Here is an 18857-nt window from a genome sequence, read left to right as displayed (position 1 = left end):
GTCAGGCTGATTGAGGACAGATAGGAAGGGGCAGATGAAAAGATGCTGAAGAAGCAAATCGGACAGGGTTTGCAGACTCACGGGTCTGGGGTTGGGGGAGGTCCCCAGGTTTCTGGTTTGGGTGACTAGGTGGATGATGGGGTGACAGTGTGCCAGAGGAAGAGGAAGTTTGAATGACGATGCTAATAAAGCCTAGCATTTATGGAGCACTCGCTGTGGGACAAGGTCTCTTATTTAATCATCACAACACCCTATGAATAAATTATTATTGTTAACCACATTTTGCAAAACGGAGGGAAAAGAAGTTAGGTAACTTACTAAATCTTCAGCCCAGCTGACCGTCTTCCTGTATCCCACACACAGTGTTGGCTCCTATCTGTTATGGGCTGAGTTGGGTCCCCCAAAAAGATATGTTGAAGTCCTGACCCCCAAGACCTCAGGCTGTGACCTTATTTGGAAATTGGGTCATCACAGATGCAATTAACTAAGATGAGGCTATACCAGAGTAGGGTGGTCCCTTAATCCCATATGACGATGTTCTGACAGGAAGAGGGACATTTGGACACAGGTGGACCTGAGGGAAGAGGCCTCATAGACCAACAGAGGCCAAGACTGAAGGGTTCCGGAGGGAGCTCGGCCCTGCCAACACCTTAGTTTTGAACTTCTGGAATTTTTTGCTGCAACCTCGGGAAACCAAGATACTAAGGGTCGAATAATTTAAAGAAACATTGCCTCAGACACCCAATCGCATCCTGAGTATGTTCTTGCACTGAAAGAAAAGTTGATCCAAACCTCCTTTCAAACAGGGAGCCAGCCCAAGTGTAAGGGCCGCCTTGGCATTGCACCTCCTGGCTGTGTGACTTTCTTGAAGCCGCTGTACCTCTCTGAACCTCGTCTGTAAAATGTGTCACATGGTAAGAGGGCCTGAGCTTGTGAAGAGGAAATGAGAGCCTGTGGTGAAAGTACTTGGTGAAACACCAAGCAAATGGAGAACATCGTAGGTGGCAGGCTGGGATTTGGCCGCTGGTCAGGCTCAAGTGTTAAACTGCCAACCCAGCAGCCAAAATCCAAGCATCCCTGTCCTCACTCGCCCGCTTCAATTTGGCCCTTCCTCTGCCTATACTGACTGAAGGCCAGTCTGAAAACTGGGTCAAGACATCCATAATCACAGCGTGTTGTGGCTCCCTGGGAAAGATTTTGGCTGCTCCAATGACTATAAAATGGAATTAGGTCTGCAAATTAACTTGTTAGAAATAAGCTACATTTCACAAGTTTTTCCTGGAAGCCGATGTGAGCAGTTAGACACTGCAGTGTGCTCCCTGGGCTAATGAGGTGAGGGGTAAGGCATGGAGGTTGCCCCCTGCTCAGAGCTTTAGGGAGTGGGCAGGGCAGGGGGCCCCCAGGACACATGCGGTCCCCCCAGTGAGCGTCCCCACCACACCTGGGCCTCCTCACTCCGCTTCGAGATTTCACCTGACCCAGGTGCTGAGGTCACCCACAGAGATTTCACCTTGGCTTAAAGAAGACAGCTCCTGAGATGGCACAGGGCACAAGGACCTCTAGGCACCCCCAGTTCTCTGGATGCCTGACCCAGGTGCTGAGGTCACCCACAGAGTGGCATTTATGAAGCTCCATGGCCTCTGTGCCGGTTTGAATGTATTATGTCCCCCAAACGCCATTATCTTTGATGTAATCTTGTGTGGACAGATGTATCAGTTTTGATTAGATTGTGATTCTCTGAGTGTTTCCATGGAGATGTGCCCCACCCAACTGTGGGTGATGACTCTGATGAGATATTTCCATGGAGGTGTGGCCCCACCCATTTAGGGTGGGCCTTGATCAGTGGAGCCATATAAATGAGCTGACTCAAAGAGAAGGAACTGAGTGCAGCTGTGAGTGACATTTTGAAGAGGAGCTACAGCCAAGAGGGACACTTTGAAGAAAGCACAGGAGCTGCAGATGAGAGACAGTTTGAAGACGGCCGTTGAAAACAGACTCTTGCTCTGGAGAAACTGAGTGAGGACAAATATCCAAAGTGCAACTGAGAGTGACATTTTTGAGGAACTGCAGCCTAGAGAGGAACGTCCTGGGAGAAAGCCTTTTTGAAACCAGAACGTTGGAGCAGACGCCAGCCACGTGCCTTCCCAGCTAACAGAGGTTTTCCGGACACCATTGGCCATCCTCCAGTGAAGGTACCCGATTGCTGATGTGTTACCTTGGACACTTTATGGCCTGAAGACTGTAACTGTGTAACCAAATAAACCCCCTTTTATAAAAGCCAATGCAGCTCTGGTGTTTTGCATTCCAGCAGCATCAGCAAACTAGAACAGCCTCTCTGGGGCCCAGTTTCCTCATCCTGCCTCTGAGCTTTTAGCCCACCCTGCTCTCCTATCCTCGCCTGTCTTTCCTTCCACTGGGTGAAGGATTGACTGTGATGCATGCTCCCTCAAATCCACCTCCTCCAGGTGCTTTTCACCCTGGGGACACCCCTTCACCGAACACTTAGGACACCCCCATTTCTGTTCTGCCTCGGAGCACCACCCCAGTGTTCCCTGTTTGCCTGAAACCTGTTTTGCAGCCCATGTGCATGCTGGGAGCTTCGTGCATGCTGGAAGGAGGATCAGTTTTGCTCTCACAAAAGCTGGGTCCATCCAGCTCTGCCACTCTAGTTCTGTGACCTTCAGTGAATTGCTTAACCTCTCTGGACCCATTTCCTCCCTGTCATTGGGGCGAGAAAGATCCACCCTTGACTGTTCAATGATATATTATGTGAAGCCCCTGGTTTGGTTTTCAGTTCATACAGGGACTCAATAATTGTTACTCCCCCATTACTCTGAGTCGGTGTGATTCCGGAAGCACACCCCATTTCTTGATTGAAGTTTTACCCATTCTCCAAGGCTCATATCAAATGTTCTTTCCCCATCGTGTCCAGATTCCGCTCAAGGAAGTGGTGCAAACACTCTGAGGATAAAACCCACAAAAGGGGGCCCCAGAGAATGGGGCTCGGGACCTCGGTTGACAGCTGTGACGCTTACCAGGCTGGAAGCTTAAAGAAGGCCCAAGGTGGGAGACAGATGGTGAAAGCAGGGCCAGGGGTCAGGTGAGGGGTGTCAGGTGAGAACGTGGAAAGGCAGAGAGTCACGGGGAAGACGGGACAGGGATGCTGAGGTCCAGGTGGACGAGCCCAGGGGGCCAGAACTAAGGCCAGAAAGAAGGTGAAGGGGCTGAAGGTCACCTTCACACAGCGGCAGCTGCACCAGGTGAGGAGGGCACCTACCTGGGGGAGCGAAGGGGCCAGTCAGGTGGGGCTCCTGCACCTTCCCCAGGCCCCCCGGGAAGGCTGCCTTATCTCCCTGCACTCCCACGACAGCAAGGACTAAACTCCCTGATGCACCTGCCCCTCGGGCCTCACCAAGGTGCTGCAGGTAGTCGGGCCCTGAGGAAAGTCCCGTGACCCAGACCCAGTCCCTGCCCTCCCGGAGCTCCCAGGCGGAGGCAGCATGGCCCCACAGGCCGATCATCGGTGCTGCGGCAGGAGACACCAAGGTGGGAGCTACAGGCTTAGGGGGAGGAGACCCAAAGAGGCAGGCGGAGCAGAGGGCTGGGAGAGCTGCCGTGAGACCTGGTGCAAGGCCCCTGGGCCCTTCCTGGCCCGGTTCCTCCTCTGTAGGATGCGGATAATTGCAAGGTGAAGAGTAAACAGTTAATGAGGGGGAACATGATTTACTATCCAAACTGGGACACCTTCAGGAGTGACAGGGAGAACTGTGTCGTGACATAAAGAAAGCAGCCGTACACTGGACCTGCCCCATTTCCTGGGACCCAGGCCCCCCTTGGGGTGGCCTGTGCAAAGTGCTTAAAACAGGGTGCGGCACAAAAGGCAGCAGCTGTTATCATTGCAGCATTATATTATTATTATTATTACTAAAGGGTGAGTGAGAGTTAGCAGAGCACAGGAGAAGAAGGAGAGGGCACAGCACAGCAGGGAGGAAGAGGAGGGCCACTGGGGGCTGGAGACCCTCTGGGCTACTGGGCAAGACTGCTGGAGACGGAGGAGCTGAGGGGAGAGGCTGTGGGACTGGCCGGGATCGGCCGTGAAAGGCTGAGATGCAGAAGGACCAGGGGCAGAAGAGCTAATCCTGGCAGCTGCGAATGTGCTCCAGACATACCAGAAACTGGGGGAACAGCCGGGGACTGAGGTTTGGGCCGGGCCATTTACCAGCTCTGTGACTCAGCAAGACACTCGTCAATGCCTCGCTTCCCTCTCTCAACTGTAAAACTGAAAATTTATTGGAAGGCTTCCATGAGCTCAGGTGTGTAAAATGATCAGCACAGTGTCTTTAGAAGTAGGGTCTTAAAAAATGGTAGCAGGTCTGGTTATGGTATGAGAATTGATGATGGGGGTTCAAGAGAACCCCGTGTGTGCAGCTCCTTTCCCCTTTTGAATTCCAAACCAGTGTCAAGATGAGATGGAACAATAAGGCATGTGGAAAACAGAATGCCATGTTGCTCACCTCCCTAGTTGTGTCATATCTATGGGAAAGTGGCTTCTTAATCTCAAACCCCAGAATCAGATAGGCTGTCACCTGATTGCAGGCAGAGCCAGGCCACATCAGCCCAGCCACCCCCTCCTTCCCAAGGGCACGCTCCTCACCCCCATGGGAACCAGAGGGAAAAGAAGGGGAAGAGTCACAGGTAGCCACACCCTCTGCCTCACCTGGGAAGGTGTGTGTGAAGAAGGGTGGAGCCAGGGCTGCTACTCAAGGTGGGGGCTGGGGGATACCATGTGAGTGAAGCCCAGGGCATGGGGAGAAGCTTCCCTGATTCTACTGATGATAGAATGGTGTTCTAGTTTCCTGGGCTGCTCAAGCAAATACCATGCAATGGTTCAGCTTGAACAATAGGAATTTATTAGCTCACGTTTTTGAGGCTAAGATGGAAGTTCAAATCAAGGCATCATCAAGGCGATGCTTTCTCCCCAAAGAATCTGGCGTTCTGGGGCTGACTGCTGGTGATCCTTGGTCCTTTGCTTGTCACATGGCAATGCACATGGTGGCATCTCCTGGTCTCTCCCTTCCCTTCCCTGTTCTGTTGATGTTCAGCTTCTGACTGCTCCCTCTGTGGCTTTCTCTGGCTCTCTTTCTCTGTCTCAATTTTATTTTCTTGTAAAGGACTCTAGTAATGGGATTAAGACCCATCCTGATTAGGTTGGGCCACGCCTTAACTGAAGTAGCCTCATCAAAAGATTCTGCTTATGAGTCCACACCCACAGGAATGGATTAAGTTTGAGAACATGGTTTTCTGGGGTATATACAGCTCCAAAGCACCACAAACAACCTGTGCTTTTAGGCTCCTTTACTCCAAAAGTCCACCCCAGCTGGGAGCCCCGTGGTTGTACCTCTTACCTCCCTCTAGGGTGCGGTGACATAAACCAGTGATGTCCTCTTTGTGTCTTTGGCAGCTCCAGAGGTGTTCCAGGTGTACATGGATGGAGGCCCCGGGTACTCGTACCCTGTTGACTGGTGGTCCCTGGGTGTCACTGCCTACGAGCTCCTGCGCGGCTGGGTGAGAGCGAGCATGAGGGTCATGGAGTGGGAGGCTCAGGCACCGTGGGTGACAAGCCACTGGGCTGTCACTGCGCAGTGCCGGGAAGGAGCCCGGGAGGAGGGGCCCAGCCCCAGTTCCACCCTGTTGGCCTCACCAATAACCATGCTACCACTGAGCAGTAAAAATGGCCCAGGGGGCTTCAGGTCCACCATCCACCCCCACCCCTGTTCTACAGATGGCGAAACTGATGGGCAAAGGAGAAGAGATTGTGCCAAGGTCCATGGCCAATCAATGCAGGTCAGACACAGAAGCCCCCCGATTCCTGATGTTCCCCTCTTTCCACCCACAATGTGAGGCTGTCATGCCTCCTTGTCCAGCTTGATTTTACCATACACGGTGTTTTTAGAATGAAAAGAAAATATGAACCTGTTAGTTTTCTCATGCGCTGAGTGGAAAGAATTTCCTACAGTCTTCAAGACTAAGGACCATGCTTCTTGGTTCTTTTCTCCGATATCTTCCCTTCATCCTCAATGCAGTGCCCTACAAAAATGGGCATATTTTTGTTTTGTTTCATTTAAATCTAATAGCTGAAGATGACTCATGGAACTATTTGGCAAATAATGACTCACATTTTTATTTAATCACAAAGAATTAGGATTGGTCTAATTTTGAGGCATACCTTCTCTGCACAGGTAGAGTTTGAAAATGATATTATTTAACCCCTCAGGAGCTTGGTTTTCCCATTCTTGTAATGAAGCTAACATCTTTTTGGTCTATTTCATGAAGTTGGAGTCATCATAGGCTTAATATACCCCTGGACTGGGCTGTGTTATTTAACTTTAAAGCTCCAGTGCCTCGCACATGGGCTAACACAGAGCAGGTACCCACTCACTGTAATTATAACATCATATTAGGTCATTCGTGTATGTGCATATATTGCTAGTAGACAATAAGCTCCTTGAGGGCAGGGCCATGTCTTATTTATTGTGGGACATCCCAAGTACAGGTGTATGATATGTGTTTAATGAACACTGAATGAATGAACGAACCATGAGAGTACTTTGTAAACTGTCAATGCTATTTGAATGCAAATTAGTATTATTATTTACCATCCCTGAGTTCAAACAACTGTTTTCTACTCTTGATCTCATTTATATTCCAAAAATATAATTACCATACACGGTGTTTTTAGAATGAAAAGAAAATATGAACCTGTTTGTTTTCTCATGTGCTGAGTGGGAAGAATTTCCTACAGTCTTTGTATTCCCGGTTGGTTTTTCTGTCTGTCTGCTGGTCCTGTTGATTTGGACTCTGAGAGGGGGGTTGTCAGGGTCCATGATGTTATAGGAAACAGAGGATGTTGCTGGGGGCGACGCAGAAATTAAGATTAGAGACAAAAATATCTCTTGGAGACTGGGAGCAGGGGACACACCACTGACAAGTGTGTCTGTCCCTTTTCCAAGACCCTGATTTATTATGCTTGTTCCAGGCCCCCACCTCAAGCATGCAGGAAGGAGAGGAGAAACTGCAGGCCCTATTTTCCACTTGTCCCCCTTTTTGTTTTTATTTTGATTGCAGACATGATGGCTGGAATTGTAGATTTCTCAGTTAAATCGGAGACTGTCTCATGCATCGGAGGACTAGACATAAACATAAAAGACAAATTAATATTATAAAGACACTTTTTAACATTTCACTACTTAAGCTTTTAACCCATGGTAAAGGATTTAGCTGTTGTATTTTATCAGCAATGCTCTGAAAGATTTTAGACGAGGATAAAATTTGGAGATCTGCTTGTTGAATTGTGTGAACATTGGCTTGTAACTGGGAAATATCAATAGATAAATTTCCAGAATGTTCCATTAAATGTTTTTTAATTTTATCCCAGCTTACTGCCGAAGAATTGTATTTATGTGGAGTTATGCAAAAGGTAGTTATATTCCAATCACATGTTAATTGTATTCTATGTCTTAGATTTTCTATTTCTTCTTTAAGTAAGAGAACAGCATTTTCTAAGTCAATCAAACACTGGTTAACTTCTTTATCAATTTTCAGCTGTTCTCCCCAAGCTTTACTAGCATTCTCATGCCATGTTTGTACCAACTGTGCCATCTGTACTGATTGATGAAGCGTGGTGCCGGCTACAGCATCAGCAGTGGTTATTGCTATTAAACCTATAATAAATGCAATTAAAATACTTAGAAATCTTTTTATTCTATGTAACACTTTATTTAATAATGTTAATAGTCTATGCATATCAGGAGAGGATTCCCAGGGCCTTTCCTGAGTCACTGGTCTTCAGAGGCCCTTTCTTTGTAAGATAATTAAGGTAAGATTGCTGTTACTTAAGGTTCTATTTGCAGAAGAATATAACGCACAAGTGGCATTAGCATTACAAGAAACCTCCTTAGAACTCATGTTAAGAGAGAGATTACCCATCCAAAATACATATGGGTCTCTAGCACAAGCTTGCACACTAAAGTGTTTGAACTTAGTAAAGTTTAAAGTGTAATTATTTTTATGGGAATATGTTCCATTTCATATTTTAATATACTGTAGAGCCATTGGAATTTTCCAAATAGATGTTTGAGGGGCAAAATTATTTTAAAAAGGCCATGGTGGGACCATTCCCATACCAAGCCACATTATGGGTTTCCTGGCTTCTGTTTGCATGCTATGAGTATCATTTAGAAGGGATGCCAAATTATGCATATGAATTTTCCATCTTAACTGTTTACGTGCCGAGCAGGACTCGTTGTGGTCACTGCAGTTCTGCACTGTGAACCCCTTAGGGGACCAGTCAGCTACAGTCCCATAGGAACCATTAAGCAGTAGCACACCATTAGTCCCTCGACAAGTTTCCCAATGTGTTCTCATTAAGTCAGGAGACCAATACTTTGGTGCTTGGCAGACAGGATGCTGTGGGGTTCCATCATTTATACTACTACTATGTTGGTATGCAAAACTCTGACCTGTCAACAAATATAACATAGAATGAGAGACATTTCCATGCTTTGGAATTATCGAAAGCCATGCTTGTTGCTCAAAAGACAAACATTCTTTCCCATGTCTCAAACATAGCAGTAAATGTAAGAAGGCCAAAGAAGAATTGTACTGAGCGTCTTCCTCTTTAGGATGTTCTGGTAGCCTGTCATCCTCCGGGCCAGGAAGCCATGCTGTATCATTGAGATAAATAAGAAGGGCTGGATCATTCCATTCCACAGGCCATAATAGAGGAGGATTGGGGATATATGCCCAGTAAGTGTAATTATGAGCATGGGCATCTACTGAAGGAAGCATCCTTACAGTAGTAGTTACAATAGCAAATTAGAGGGGGTGAACAGCCAGTGCTCCTGCCGTACCAGCTGTTCAGCCTGTTGGCACAAATTTTTAATTTGTCCCCATGTAGGAGGAGAAGCCTCAGTGGTGGCCGGCGTCGGTCTGGTGCGAGTCATTTTCAGCGAGAGGCCCTCCATCTGCATCACCGGAGGTTTATGTCCCACATGAACTTTCTCTTTTTCCCGCTCATGGTGCGGTTTCAAGTGTCATGCGGGCACCCAAATAGGAGTCTGATCTTCACCTGGAGAGACACTAGCAAAACCTCACCCCCATGTTAACAATTTTCCTGTTGTCCACTGTCCTGTCACAGGGTCCTTCCACCACACAAGAGGACTTTTAGTAAAAATATATTTGGACGTAGTATGAAGGCTGAAGAAATGTCTTTCCGCAGGAGAGCCATCAAGTTTTTCATAAAAATTTAAACAATTCAAGGTAAACAAAAAATGGGAGAGACGGACCGCAGGAGTGATTTTATCCATACTTTCATCTCCCCCTTTTTGTTTTTGTAAATGTTCTTTTAATGTTTTGCTACAAAATGTAAGTCGATGAGGTTTGGAATAGCATTTAAGTGCATCTTATTTAGATCATTGAAAATGACATTTTACAAAATGAATTTTTTTTTTAAATTAAGATTTTAATAATTTTACTGTGGTGACATAAATCACTGATAATTTGTAGAATAATTATTAAACTGTAGTTGATTACACCAGTAGGTTGAAGAAATTCAGTGTTTTAATAGTCACCTTAACCTAATTTTCTATTTTTCAAAGCATTGTTTTGTTATTAGAATAACAGAAAGAATGTGAAATAGTTGAGGAAATTTATTTCTATTGCTCACTGTGTGGTCATACAAAGAATAAAGAAGCAGATCTTTTTTTTTTTTTTTTTTTTTTTTTAATAATCATTTTATTGAGATATATTCACATACCACGCAGTCATACAAAACAAATTGTACTTTCGATTGTTTACAGTACCATTACATAGTTGTACATTCATCACCTAAATCAATCCCTGACACCTTCATTAGCACGCACACAAAAATAACAAGAATAATAATTAGAGTGAAAAAGAGCAATTGAAGTAAAAAAGAACACTAGGTACCTTTGTCTGTTTGTTTGCTTCCCCTACTTTTCTACACATCGATCCATAAACTAGACAAAGTGGAGTTTGGTCCTTATGGCATTCCCAATCCCACTGTCACCCCTCATAAGCTACATTTTTATACAACTGTCTTCGAGATTCATGGGTTCTGGGTTGTAGTTTAATAGTTTCAGGTATCCACCACCAGCTACCCCAATTCTTTAGAACCTAAAAAAGGTTGTCTAAAGTGTGCGTAAGAGTGCCCACCAGAGTGATCTCTCGGCTCGTTTTGGAATCTCTCTGCCACTGAAGCTTATTTCATTTCCTTTCACATCCCCCTTTTGGTCAAGAAGATGTTCTCCATCCCACGATGCCGGGTCTACATTCCTCCCCGGGAGTCATATTCCACGTTGCCAGGGAGATTCACTTCCCTGGGTGTCTGATCCCACGTAGGGGGGAGGGCAGTGATTTCACCTTTCAAGTTGGCTTAGCCAGAGAGAGAGGGCCACATCTGAGCAACAAAGAGGCATTCAGGAGGAGACTCTTAGGCACAAATACAGGGAGGCCTAGCCTCTCCTTTGCAGCAACCGTCTTCCCAAGGGTAAAACTTATGGTAGAGGGCTCAACCCATCAAACCACCAGTCCCCTATGTCTGTGGTCATGTTAGCAACCATGGAGGTGGGGTAGGCGAATACCCCTGCATTCTCCACAGGCTCCTCAAGGGGGCACTACATCTTTTTTTTTTTTTTTCCTTGTTTGTCTTTTTTCTTTTCTTTCTTTTTTTTTTTAACTTTCCCTTCTTTTTTCAAATCAACTGTATGAAAAAAAAAGTTAAAAAGAAAACAAACATACAATAAAAGAACATTTCAAAGAGACCATAGCAAGGGAGTAAGAAAAAGACAACTAACCTAAGATAACTGCTTAACTTCCAACATGTTCCTACTTTACCCCAAGAAAGTTACATACTATAGCAACATTTCAGTGAACTTGTTCCTACTACATCCATCAGAAATTAACAGACCATAGTCATTTCTGGGCATCCCCAGAACGTTAAATAGCTTATCTGTTCTTCTTGGATTATTGTTCCCCCTTCCTTAATTGCTCTCTACTGCTAGTTCCCCTACATTCTACATTATAAACCATTTGTTTTACATTTTTCAAAGTTCACATTAGTGGTAGCATATAATATTTCTCTTTTTGTGCCTGGCTTATTTCGCTCAGCATTATGTCTTCAAGGTTCATCCATGTTGTCATATGTTTCACGAGATCGTTCCTTCTTACTGCCGCGTAGTATTCCATCGTGTGTATATACCACATTTTATTATCCACTCATCTGTTGAAGGACATTTGGGTTGTTTCCATCTCTTGGCAATTGTGAATAATGCTGCTATGAACATTGGCGTGCAGATATCTGTTCGTGTCACTGCTTTCCGATCTTCCGGGTATATCCCGAGAAGTGCAATCGCTGGATCGAATGGTAGCTCTATCTCTAGTTTTCTAAGGAACTGCCAGACTGACTTCCAGAGTGGCTGAACCATTATACAGTCCCACCAACAATGAATAAGAGTTCCAATTTCTCCACATCCCCTCCAGCATTTGTAGTTTCCTGTTTGTTTAATGGCAGCCATTCTAACCGGTGTTAGATGGTATCTCATTGTGGTCTTAATTTGCATCTCTCTAATAGCTAGTGAAGCTGAACATTTTTTCATGTGTTTCTTGGCCATTTGTATTTCCTCTTCAGAGAACTGTCTTTTCATATCTTTTGCCCATTTTATAATTGGGCTGTCTGTACTATTGTCATTGAGTTGTAGGATTTCTTTGTATATGCAAGATATCAGTCTTTTGTCAGATACATGGTTTCCAAAAATTTTTTCCCATTGAGTTGGCTGCCTCTTTACCTTTTTGAGAAATTCCTTTGAGGTGCAGAAACTTCTAAGCTTGAGGAGTTCCCATTTATCTATTTTCTCTTTTGTTGCTTGTGCTTTGGGTGTAAAGTCTAGGAAGTGGCCTCCTAATACAAGGTCTTGAAGATGTTTTCCTACATTATCTTCTAGGAGTTTTATGGTACTTTCTTTTATATTGAGATCTTTGGTCCATTTTGAGTTAATTTTTGTGTAGGGGGTGAGGTAGGGGTCCTCTTTCATTCTTTTGGATATGGATATCCAACTCTCCCAGCCCCATTTGTTGAAAAGACCATTATGGCTCAGTTCGGTGACTTTGGGGGCCTTATCAAAGATCAGTCGGCCATAGATCTGAGGGTCTATCTCTGAATTCTCAATTCGATTCCATTGATCTATATGTCTATCTTTGTGCCAGTACCATGCTGTTTTGGCAACTGTGGCTTTATAATAAGCTTCAAAGTCAGGGAGTGTAAGTCCTCCCACTTCGTTTTTCTTTTTTAGAGTGTCTTTAGCAATTCGAGGCATCTTTCCTTTCCAAATAAATTTGATAACTAGCTTTTCCAAGTCTGCAAAGTAGGTTGTTGGAATTTTGATTGGGATTGCATTGAATCTGTAGATGAGTTTGGGTAGAATTGACATCTTAATGACATTTAGCCTTCCTATCCATGAACATGGAATATTTTTCCATCTTTTAAGGTCCCCTTCTATTTCTTTTAGTAAAGTTATGTAGTTTTCTTTGTATAGGTCTTTTACATCTTTGGTTAAGTTGATTCCTAGGTACTTGATTTTTTTAGTTGCTATTGAAAATGCTATCTTTTTCTTGAGTGTCTCTTCAGTTTGTTCATTTCTAGCATATAGAAACATTACTGACTTATGTGCATTAATCTTGTATCCCGCTACTTTGCTAAATTTGTTTATTAGCTCTAGTAGGTGTATCGTTGATTTCTCAGGGTTTTGTAGATATAAGATCATATCATCTGCAAACAATGACAGTTTTACTTCTTCTTTTCCAATTTGGATGCCTTTTATTTCTTTGTCTTGCCGGATTGCCCTGGCTAGCACTTCCAGCACAATGTTGAATAACAGTGGTGACAGCGGGCATCCTTGTCTTGTTCCTGATCTTAGAGGGAAGGCTTTCAGTCTCTCACCATTGAGCACTATGCTGGCTGTGGGTTTTTCATATATGCTCTTTATCATGTTGAGGAAGTTTCCTTCAATTCCTACCTTTTGAAGTGTTTTTATCAAAAACGGATGTTGGATTTTGTCAAATGCTTTTTCAGCATCTATTGAGATGATCAATTGATTTTTCCCTTTCGAGTTTTTAATGTGTTGTAATACATTGATTGTTTTTCTTATGTTGAACCATCCTTGCATGCCTGGAATGAACCCCACTTGGTCATGGTGTATGATTTTTTTAATGTGTCTTTGGATTCGATTTGCAAGTATTTTGTTGAGGATTTTTGCATCTATATTCATTAGGGAGATTGGCCGGTAGTTTTCCTTTTTTGTAGCATCTTTGCCTGGTTTTGGTATTAGATTGATGTTAGCTTCATAAAATGAGTTAGGTAGTGTTCCATTTTTTTCAATGTTTTGAAAGAGTTTGAGTAAGATTGGTGTCAGTTCTTTCTGGAAAGTTTGGTAGAATTCCCCTGTGAAGCCATCTGGCCCTGGGCATTTATTTGTGGGAAGATTTTTGATGACTGATTGGATCTCTTTGCTTGTGATGGGTTGGTTGAGGTCTTCTATTTCTTCTCTGGTCAGTCTAGGTTGTTCATATGTTTCCAGGAAATTGTCCATTTCTTCTACATTATCCAGTTTGTTGCCATACAGTTGTTCATAATATCCTCTTATAATTTTTTTAATTTCTTCAGGATCTGCAGTTATGTCACCTTTTTCATTCATTATTTTGTTTATATGGGTCTTCTCTCTTTTTGATTTTGTCAGTCTAGCTAGGGGCTTGTCAATCTTGTTGATCTTCTCAAAGAACCAACTTTTGGTGATATTTATCCTTTCTATTGTTTTTTTGTTCTCTATGTCATTTATTTCTGCTTTAATCCTTGTTATTCCTTTTCTTGTACTTGGTTTAGGATTGGTTTGCTGTTCATTTTCTAGCTTCTTCAGTTGATCCATTAGTTCTTTGATTTTGGCTCTTTCTTCCTTTTTAATATATGCGTTTAGTGCTATAAATTTCCCCCTTAGCACTGCTTTTGCTGCATCCCATAGGTTTTGGTATGTTGTGTTCTCATTTTCATTTGTCTCTATATATTTAGCAATTTCTCTTGCTATTTCTTCTTTAACCCACTGATTGTTTAGGAGTGTGTTGTTTAACCTCCAGGTATTTGTGAATTTTCTAAGTCTCTGATGGTTATTGACTTCTAATTGTATTCCATTGTGGTCAGAGAATGTGCTTTGAATAATTTCAATCTTTTTAAATTTATTGAGGCTTGTTTTATGTCCCAGCATATGATCTATTCTGGAGAAAGTTCCGTGAGCACTAGAAAAGTATGTGTATCCTGTTGATTTGGGATGTAATGTCCTGTAGATGTCTGTTAAATCTAATTCATTTATCAGATTGTTTAGGTTTTCAATTTCCTTATTGGTCTTCTGTCTGGTTGATCTATCTATAGGAGAGAGTGATGTGTTGAAGTCTCCCACAATTATTGTGGAAACATCAATTGCTTCCTTTAGTTTTGCCAATGTTTCTCTCATGTATTTTGTGGCACCTTGATTGGGTGCATAGACATTTACGATTGTTATTTCTTCTTGCTGAATTGCCCCTTTTATTAGTATGTAGTGGCCTTCTTTGTCTCTCAAAACATCCCTGCATTTGAAGTCTATTTTATCTGAGATTAATATTGCTACACCTGCTTTCTTTTGGCTGTAGCTTGCATGAAATATTTTTTTCCATCCTTTCACTTTCAGTTTCTTTGTGTCCCTGTGTCTAAGATGAGTCTCTTGTATGCAACATATTGATGGTTCATTTTTTTTGATCCATTCTGCGAATCTATATCTTTTAATTGGGGAGTTTAATCCATTTACATTCAACGTTAAAACCGTGAAGGCATTTCTTGAATCGGCCATCTTATCCTTTGGTTTATGTTTGCCATATTTTTCCCTCTCTCTATTAATATCCTTTATTGTACCCATACCGAATCTCTTTAGTACTGAACCTTTCTCCAAGTCTCTCTGTCCTGTCTTTGTTTCTCTGTCTGTAGGGCTCCCTTTAGTATCTCCAGTAGGGCAGGTCTCTTGTTAGCAAATTCTCTCAGCATTTGTTTGTCTGTGAAAAATTTAAGCTCTCCCTCAAATTTGAAGGAGAGCTTTGCTGGATAAAGTATTCTTGGCTGGAAATTCCTCTCACTCAGAATTTTAAATATATCGTGCCACTGCCTTCTCACCTCCATGGTGGCTGCTGAATAATCACTACTTAGTCTTATGCTGTTTCCTTTGTATGTGGTGAATTGCTTTTCTCTTGCTGCTTTCAGAACTTGCTCCTTCTCTTCTATGTTTGACAGTGTGATCAGTATATGCCTCGGAGTGGGTTTTTTTGGATTTATTCTATTTGGAGTTCGCTGAGCATTTATGATTTGTGTATTTATGTTGTTTAGAAGATTTGGGAAGTTTTCCCCAACAATTTCTTTGAATACTCTTCCTAGACCTTTACCCTTTTCTTCCCCTTCTGGGACACCAATGAGTCTTATATTCGGACGTTTCATATTATCTATCATATCCCTGAGGTCCATTTCGATTTTTTCAATTTTTTTCCCCATTCTTTCTTTTATGCTTTCATTTTCCATTCTGTCATCTTCGAGGTCACTGATTCGTTGTTCAACTTCCTCTAGTCTTGTACTATGAGTGTCCAGAATCTTTTTAATTTGGTCAACAGTTTCTTTAATTTCCATAAGATCATCCATTTTTTTATTTAGTCTTGCAATGTCTTCTTTATGCTCTTCTAGGGTCTTCTTGATTTCCTTCATATCCCGTACTAGGGTCTCATTGTTCGTCTTTAGTTCTTTGAGTAGCTGCTCTAGGTGTGTCTCTTCTGGTCTTTTGATTTGGGTGCTTGGGCTTGGGTTATCCATATCGTCTGGTTTTTTCATATGCTTTATAATTTTCTGTTGTTTTTGGCCTCGTGGCATTTGCTGACCTTGATAGGGTTCTTTTAGGGTTTGTAGACCAGTTGAAGTCCTTATCTCTAATTTATCAGATCTACAGCTTCGTGGAGTACACTTTCTCTAACTAACCAGCAGGTGGCGTCCACGAGCCACCTGTTCTCCACAAGCCAGATCTCCCCTGCTTAGCCTTTTTGGTGAGTGGGGGAGTGAGTCTTGTGGGGCCCAATTGGTGTCCCAAGCTTGCGTGTGTAGTTGGTGTTGCCTGCCCTGTATGTGGGGCGTGTTTCTGGGCAGTCGGGGAGGGGGGGTGGCCCTAACAATCAAATCTCCCTGATGATCCTAGAGTTTTAAAGCTACTGCAATAGTCTAATCCTTCAGTTCAGTCCTGCCACAGTTTGTCTCTGCCACTGACCCACAAGTCTTTGGTATTGGCGTATGGCTCCTGAGACTTGCAAGTGGGCCCCTCTTCCAGGCTGTGCACCCCGGGTCCTCTGTTGAGGGATGACTGTGCTATGTCACAGGTGAGTGCCGTCCCCCCAGGGCAGTTCTGGGTTGCTGGGCTGTGTTGGGAGGCTCCCAGTCTGCTCAAATGATGGCTGAATGGGGCTCTGTTAATTCACACTGCTCCGCCTTCCCAGCTCTGGGACATTCAGCTGAGGTTGCAGGGAAGGCTAATGTCCACGCCCAGTTTTGTGGTGTGTGCCTGTTATTTGAAGCACTTCCGTCACACTGGGTTGTCTGGGGCAGCTCTGGGCTATGGGGCTGGCGATGGGCAGGAGTGTTTCCTGTCCACCAGGATGGTGGCTGTGAGCGGACACCCCCCTTTTCTTGGGAAGTTGTGTTGTTTAGTGAATTTTCTCAGCCACTGGATTATTGCCTTTTGTCTCAGAGCTCTCTTAGTTCTGCTCTTGACTTGACGTGCCCAAATTTCAATTCTTTGAAGCTTTCTGTATTGAGCTTCTTAGAGTAATTGTTTTAGAAAAAGCAAAAAGGATTTAAAAAAAAAAAAAAAAAAAAAAAAAAAACGGCCCTCCTCAGAGATCTAATGGGTTATTGAAATGCTAATAGACAAAGCAACCAGGGCCATTAAGGAAAGGTGCCCAGGGCAGAGAGATCAGCCTTGCTTCGGGATTTGCATATGCGCCTCAAGGCCTGATCTCCGCCCTTCCCCTTTCTGTGTTCACCAGAACTCCAAAAATCCTCTGCTTTTATTTTGGAGTTTTTCGTGTTGTTTTTTTTCTATGCCTGTCTCCTCTCTGCTGGGCTGGCTGCTCTCAGAGTCTCTGGTGTCTGGCCTCAGTCTATCTATGGTTGGAGTTTGAATCAGTAGAATGAGTTTCCGATAAGAGCAGCCACTGCAATTCTCCCTTCTCCTTCCTGAAGCTGACAGCCCCTCCTCCCCCGGGACTGAGCCTGGCAGGGAGGGGCGCGGGTCCCCTGGCCGCAAAAACTTACAGATTTCGCTGATCTCAGCAGTTCCACGTTTTCATGAGTGTTGTATGAAGTATGCCCAAAGACAGATTGCTCTGTGGTGTCCAGTCCACGCAGTTCCTGGCTTTTTTCCTACTTTCCTGGAGGAGTAACTAAAACATACAGCTCACCAGTCTGCCATCTTGCCCCGCCTCTCCAGAAGCAGATCTTTTATATTTTACCAATTTTATACTTTGTTCACTGAATTACAAAGTTTCTGATGTATTCATGATTATAAATTATATATTAAAGTTTTTAAATAAACACTATCAAATATAACTGGGCACTTTGAAATTAATTACAGTTTAAATTCACAAGATTAAATTTATAATTTTACCAAGTAGGAGAAATATGAGCACAATACATCAATAAGAATTTTTAGAGGTGAGGATATTGCAAGTGAATTAAATTTAATTTAGATAAATGGACTTAGTCTGGTAAAATTACTTACAAAAAGGAAAGTAAGTTAAGTGTTTTTAAAAGCAAAGACGCTTTTAATAATAGCATGAATTATATTCCCCTATATTTTTCTAAGCACTGCTATCATTGGAGCATGATAGACATTATATATATATACACATATATATATAAATTATAGAAGTAATAAATTTTAAGCGTTTGATTTAACTCTTTTTAATTTAAAAGATAACTAAGTAAAGTGGTTATATTTTCCCAGGCTTTATTTTCACAGTGTACTTATGGGATTATATTTATACAATTTTTAAAAATAGTTTTCACTTTACTTACATAATTACTTTAATGATTAATATGTTTTAAAATATATTTTAAAATATATTTTAAGTGTCTATTATGTGCAGACAGACATAATTAAATATAATAAGTCCTTAGGGAAATCTATTCATAAATATTTAAAAGTAGTAGAATTTAGAGAGATACATTATCTTTGAGAAGAGGACAACGAGCAAATCCATAATATAATACTATTATATTATATTATATTATATTATATTATAATCCATAATATAATCAAATAGATTTGATTGTGGTAAATCTCATTTAATGATAAGCAAGTTATGAGTAAGAAAATAGTCCCTTTATATATGTATATTTTTAATGAAACAATAAATAAGTTAAATAAAATGGCCATTTGAATTGGGCACTGCTGGGAGAAACCCCTTTCTAGGAAATATTTTTTATAAGACAAACAAAACACACACACACACATACACACACAATTGACTTGCAGGGGCTTTTTGAGAGAATGGAATAATTGAATGCACGTGACAAAATTGCAGAGAAGTTATTTTGACAAAACAGATTTTTTGCCTTTTACATTGTTCACTTAGGAAAACATTTTTATAACCTTTTACTAAGAAATAATACCTTAAAAATCTAAGGAAACTTTTAATAAAAGCATATTTTTAAAAAAATATTTTATATTAAA

At 42.5% G+C, this 18857-nt stretch overlaps 1 protein-coding gene across 1 annotated transcript in view; it reads left to right on the top strand.

Annotated features, from left to right (window-relative positions):
• Positions 1-18857, top strand: part of STK32B (serine/threonine kinase 32B) — a 480888-nt gene that overhangs the window by 423884 nt on the left and 38147 nt on the right. The window contains exon 7 of the mRNA XM_037829382.1: positions 5462-5565. Within this exon, the coding sequence (XP_037685310.1) occupies positions 5462-5565 (104 nt within the window). The remainder of the gene's footprint in view (positions 1-5461; positions 5566-18857) is intronic.

Source organism: Choloepus didactylus, chromosome 3, assembly GCF_015220235.1.
Source record: "Choloepus didactylus isolate mChoDid1 chromosome 3, mChoDid1.pri, whole genome shotgun sequence".
Lineage (NCBI taxonomy): Eukaryota > Metazoa > Chordata > Mammalia > Pilosa > Megalonychidae > Choloepus > Choloepus didactylus.
The sequence above is the reverse complement of the archived record's forward strand: the minus strand, read 5'-3'. Positions and strand labels throughout refer to the sequence as shown.